Below are 6507 nucleotides of genomic sequence, written 5' to 3' on the forward strand. Positions count from 1 at the left end.
TGGCGGGAAATACTTTTCAAACACACATAGTGACTCCACAACACGCTGTCCCATTTTTTCAAGTTCAGCGCTACAAATAACCTTCGAACACAAGACATTAAAGAACAAAGAAAATTGTTGAATAGCTACACGCAACAACATTTGTTTCTTGAACGCATGCATCAACAACACCGGCAATAGGTGCTATAAAAGGATGTGATAATCATGTGACTTTAGACTCTTCAATTGAAAATCATCCAAGTTCATATTATGTTTCCAATTTGTATTGTATCCGATTGGAACCTTCAATTGGTGCAAAGTTCTACAAATCAAGGATCTTTCAGTATGGGAAAGACAATAAGGAGCTTCCAGCATACGATAACCTCCCATTAATTTTCACAGGCCACAACTTCTTTGATCTTCATAGCCTTCAGATCTTTATGTGCTGCCATACCATCCTTCGACTTACTAGTACGTGTTCATGATTAAAGAGAAGAGATTATCTGCAACATTTTTTTCAACGTGCATCACGTCTACATTATGTGGAATAGGAAGATGTTGTAGTAAATATGAGAAAAGTATTAGTAAATGCAAAATATAATTACAATACTAGTAACTAGTAGCAGGACATGCTTGAGATAAAAGACTGGTCAACTAGTCTTGCTGCAACCATTTACTTTAATATCAAAAGAACATAATACAGAAACAACAAGAAGGGTGAGGCCTAAAGACAAAGACTTGGCATTGCTACCCAAAAGACCTATAAGTCTGATCAACTGCCAATGGGTGAGGCCAACAATAAGGAAATTGATATGGAGGTACTACCAGAAAATCCAAAGGGAAGGTGATATTTTCTTTTTTTAGTGGTAGCAAGAAGTCTAAGGATGGTACCGGCAACAAGAAAAATCCTAAAAATAGGAAAAAGTTCAAGGATATGGTGGCAGTAAGAAGAATTTTATGGATATGGTCAATAATAAATTACAATACTATTACATAGAACATTGAAAAGAAAGGGTAATAAATACCTCCCAGTAATCCAATTTAAAGAAAATGGAATCCTTCAACCAAGTAGTCAACTTAACCTCGTTTGAACCCCTCTTTCTCTTTTTACCATTCACTTTACCATATACATAAGGGATTTTGCTCATTTTCTGTTTCACTACTGAACCAACCAAACAGCGAGGATGCTCTCCATGTTCTTTCTTCCTATTAAATTGGGATTTCTGTGTCCTGAAAGGATGGTTTTTGTTTTTCAGAAATTTCCTACACCCCATGTAAGAAAATTTCTTCCCATTTGTTAACCATTTTAACTCTATCCATTCACTACAAGCCGGGCAAGCGTACCTTCCTACTGTTCTATGTCTTCAAACATGACCATATGCTGGAAGATCATGAATAGTTCACAATAAAATTGCTCTCATGTTGAAAGTCCTGTTATTGTAAGAATCATAAGTTTCATCCCCCTTGGACAACAAGTTTCTGAGTTCTTCAATAAGCGGCTACAAATAAACATCAATTTCATCTCCTGGATTACTTGGAATCAATAGTGTTAACATTACAAACTCTTTGCGCATGCACAAAGATGGAGGAAGATTATATGGGACAATCATTATAGGCCAACAACTATGAATGATATTGTTGTTACCAAATGGATTAAATCTATCTGTTGCAAGTCCTAATCAAACATTATGTGGCTCAGCAGCGAAATCACTCCATCGATAATTAATAAACTTCCAACAAGAAGAATCTACTGGGTGCCGCATATGACTTTGGTTTGGAACTAATTTTGCATGCCATGTCATATTCTCAGCAAGCCACGGCACACTATACATCTTCTGCAACCTTTCTGTTAAAGGAAAATGCCTTAGCATCTTCATTGGCAAAGGTTTAGCCCTTGGCTTGGATTCATCAGCTGGCTTCCATCTGCTCGCACCACATGTGGGACAACTAACTCTATTTTTATTATCTTTCCGCCAGTATAAAATAGAATCATTTAGACATGCATGGATAACCTCACACTTCATATGCAATGCCTTTATCATACTTTTAGCACTATCCATTTTAACAGCCAATGTACTCTTATCCAACAGAATCCTCTTTAAGAATCCCAATAACTGTGTGAAACTATTATTGGACCACCGGTGTCTAGACTTCATCCCCAATAGCTTAATTGTTGCTGACAACTTTGAATGTTCACCTTCACACGAAGGATACAAGGGATGTAATGCATCTTCCATCAATTTCTTGTACCGAACATCCTCATGTATATTGATTTGAATTTCATCTAGCGAAATATCATTATCATGAGCATCAGGAGCATCATCTTCATCGTGAACCTCATCCACCTCATCTAGACATGCATCCAAGTTATTAGGTTGACTATGCCCAAATGTATCGTTCACCATCTCCACCATTCTTGGAAGCATCTCTTCATTACCGACACAAGTTGAGGTACTAGCAACACTAGCATTGACATTTTTTATGGAAGAACGCTCTCCATGTTGACCCCATGATGTGTAAGAGCTTGTTATACCCTTACGAATCAAATGGTAAAAAATATCTTCAACTGATCTCTTCTCTTGGTTACCGCAGTCAATACAAGGACAGCAGTACCAGTCAATTGTTTTGCCCAAACTATTTTGGATAAATTTAATGAATGAACGAGCACCAATAATGTATTCCGTAGATAACGTCGGTGCCTTCATCCATGCCTTGCTTGGCACTCTTGTACACATCTTTTACAACAAAAAAAATTAGTACAAATGCCAGTTGCATATCAAATAAAGTGTCATACTAACTAACTAATACGACTTGCAGCACACACACACAAACGAGTAATATTACACGCCAAGAAGATACTAATTAAATTAAACTTGTGGTAGTGGTAGTGAAAGCCATATAATTAGAAATTTCATGAGTTGATATGCAACTAATTTTTTTTACTATGTTTATAGCCCCCTCTCTCTAAATTCCTAGTTCTGCCCCTACATTAGACACAACCACCACAACCACCACACGAATAACATTTTCGACAAACCAACACCCTCACCATGTTAAACAAAACATAGTTTATAAAAAAAAAATCATTACAATTGATGGACAACACCCTCAACACGACAAACCATCTTCACCAAGAAGTGCAACCAATTAAAGGATGAAAACTTTCATTACTTGGTAAAATGAATAGTGAAAACTCACAATTTTAACAACAATAATTTACTCAAAATTTTTGATAAATCAATAAAAAGTCACAACGTTATACAATATTAATTCGCAGTAACAATAGCATATCAATAACAACGATAATGATATGTGTTACATTTCTTAAAACAAAGAAGTCTTTTTAAACAAAGAAAAAAAAAACAAACCATTATGAGATGCAAACTAACTAAAATTCCATCAAAGCTAGCTATAGTAGTGTATATGCAAAACGACCTATTTAAAAAGTTAGAGTTTTGACGCAACCCATTACAAGAATGGGGAAAAAAACAAGGGTTATGATACCAAATTATACCTCTACAACATACAAGTACAATCTTCTACAAAAATAAACAACTACTAACTGCTACAAGATACAGCAAGTATTGATTGCAATACTACAAAAATGATATTTCACTCTAAGCTCAAAGCTAGTAACAGGTATACCCAATATATGTAACAAATGAATTAGCTCATGGAGTTACAGGTGTCATAAATAATTGAAATAACTACAAAGAAATTGTACCTAAGTTTAGACTTATTCAAAAGAAGAGTATGCGAAACTCCAGTCAAATTGTTTATCAACGAAATGATAGTTCTTTGAAATTAGTTTTCTTTAATCATTCATTTCTTACAAATTCAATAAATTGAACTGACTAAAACTCTTCAATCACTTAATAATTCACATCACAACAACAATGAAATATTCACAAAACAATTTTTTAATACACCTCCATATCATAAACAAACCCTCAGCAACTCTAATAAATTTCATGAGAAAGACGCATCATCCCAATATACTAATTAAAGAAAAAAAAACATCTTTTTTGAATATAAGAAACAAAGCGGTGAAATTGAAGTTTGCTAATAACTACTCTATTTATTTAAAGTTTGTTGTAAAGATGAAATTGTTAGCTTTGGCGGAATTTGTTGTATATGTCGGTGAGTTGTGGAATTTGTTGTATATGACGGCGAGTTTTGGTTTTGACCAAATAAAAACCGAAAGAGAGAAAATTAGAAAAGAGCGAAAATTTTGGGGGGAAGGTATTCGCGCTTTGGGCTGGGATTTCGGTGAAATTTTCTTGATAAGGTTGGTCAGTCAATTTTTTGTTTGACGGTTATGGACCATCAATTTCATAAAAAGCCCATCAAATATATTCTTGACGATTAGTACCCGTCAATTCCTACCCGGGCCAGGAGTCAATAAAACCATGTTTTCACCTAGTGTAATACTGTGTAGAAGCTAGTTGTTATATGATTATATTTTTAGTTTACTTATTAAACAAACTAACACATTCTTCTTCATATTGTTTTTTAGGTTATAAGTGAGATAGCATGGTAGCTCAATTAAGTTTGTTTGAGATGGATCAGTTAATTAGCAATTTATTGGATGGGTTATGTAAATTGCATTGTTGTTGAATTATGAGACTTGATTTTGAATCAATTGTTTGAGTTATTTAATTTTTTTCTCCGTGAACAAATTCTTGGAATGATTTATGTTGGTAATAAAAGTATGATTTTTGTTTCCATAATGAACTTAAGTTGTCAGGGTGTATGAATGCATTGTTTTATAGGAATTTTCAGATTTATAGGGGGAAAAAAAAAGTTATGACGGCTTCCAAAGAATTGTTGTGTCACATACCAATTCTTGACAGTTTTTAGTTTTAATTTCTTAACGCTTTTGTTTCTCAAGATGACGCTTAAATAAAAACAGTCATAAACGAATGTTTAGTTCTTGACGCTTTTTCTAGTAAATTATGACGGTTAAGTAAAACATGTCATGCAAAAGGATCTAGTTATGACGTTTATAAATGAATTTTTGTCATATTAAGTTCGAGCTTTTATGTCAGCTTCTCCAGAACCGTCATCAAATTTATGACGCTTTTTGTTAACTTTTATGATGGGCTCTATAATGACGGTTGTTTTTTACATGAAAAAATGTCATTAAACCTGTTTCATGACAACTAAAAGCCATCATCACAAGTCTTTTTTTTAGTAGTGGAGGTTCATCCTAAATTGTTTAGAGTTTGAGTGTGGGAGTTGTGAAGAAGAAAGGTAGACTCTTGTATAAATTAGATTGGTTTTAAGCTAATGAAAATATGAAAGCTGTAGTTGTTGGTATTGAAATAACTTGAAAACATTGAAAGAAAGATTGATTGAAGCTTGAAATAAGAACAAATGAATAACAAGTTTTAATTAAAAGAAAATGAAGAACAATAAAGTAAAAACATGAATTGAAAAACTAGACAAGAAATTAAACAAACCAAATGGTTTGGACCCTAAAACAATAGATGCTTTCTCTCTCCCTATCTTTTGGAATATATACCCCTACTTTTGCCTTTTACAGATTTGCCCTTCTCCATTACAAATGAGACACCTCACACTTCACTTTTTCTTTTGCTTTTTGATTTCTTCTTGAACAAGGTAGGTTTTGGGATAATATAATGTCATATTTTGAGATAAGGGCATCCATTTCTGGTCTTCTAAGTTGAGGGCTTTGACCTTTGACCTTGACAGTTAACTTTGACTTTTTCAGCACTTTTCCATAGCAGCTTCTGGTCTTTCATAATAAGCATGATTAAGGCTCCTTTTGGTGTTAAGACGCAGCTTTTATGATAAGTGGTCTGACATACTCCATAACCTGAAAAAGGCAATAAAAGCTATGAGTTGTATTTTCGTTAAGCGTAAGAAATGCTATAATGTTGTAATATACGAGTAATAAAATACACATTTGGGAGCTGATCATGACCCCGACACAAAACAAAAAAAAAAAAAAAAAAAAAAAAAAAAAAAAAAAAAAAAACTGGCGGCTACTTCTTCTTCAAAATATAAAACATTGGTGCTCTCTCCCGCTCCTCTCAATTTGCACCTTTCATCTTCTTTTTCAATTTCAATTCGGACATTTCGGTATTCATCTACTCCTCTTGTCTTTCATTCAATTTCGACTTTTATTCTTTGCAATTTGTTATGTAAATTAAGTTGGGTAATTGTTCTTATGGTTTCTTGTAAATTAAATTGGATAAATTTGAAAAAACTTTAATGGTCTATTTTTAGTTTACAGTTCAGTTACAGATTTACAGTATCGCCAGTTTCATAAAAATTTCTATTAATTATTACTCTGCAATGGGGTTTGAATTTTTAGCGTTTCAATTTTTAGCTATTCTTGGTTTAATGTTTATTTAAATGATTGTAAAGTGCATTGTTGTTTTTTATTAAATTCGTAAAAGAACTTCGAGCACTTGCATAGATGAGTTTGTTGATTATTTTGGATTGAAATGAAGTTGGTTTTGGTTGTATGAAATATAAGTTGGATAAAGTGCGCTAGATGTT

At 33.4% G+C, this 6507-nt stretch overlaps 1 protein-coding gene across 1 annotated transcript; it reads right to left on the reverse strand.

Annotated features, from left to right (window-relative positions):
- Positions 1-1658: 1658 nt before the first annotated feature.
- LOC147497328 (uncharacterized) lies at positions 1659-2714 on the reverse strand. Its single transcript, XM_086562842.1, has one exon. The coding sequence runs from the start codon at positions 2712-2714 to the stop codon at positions 1659-1661; it is 1056 nt and encodes a 351-aa protein (XP_086418968.1).
- Between the last annotated feature and the right edge of the window lie 3793 nt (positions 2715-6507).

The sequence above is a fragment of the Coptis chinensis genome, chromosome 5, assembly GCF_015680905.1.
Source record: "Coptis chinensis isolate HL-2020 chromosome 5, ASM1568090v1, whole genome shotgun sequence".
NCBI classification, from domain to species: Eukaryota; Viridiplantae; Streptophyta; class Magnoliopsida; order Ranunculales; family Ranunculaceae; genus Coptis; species Coptis chinensis.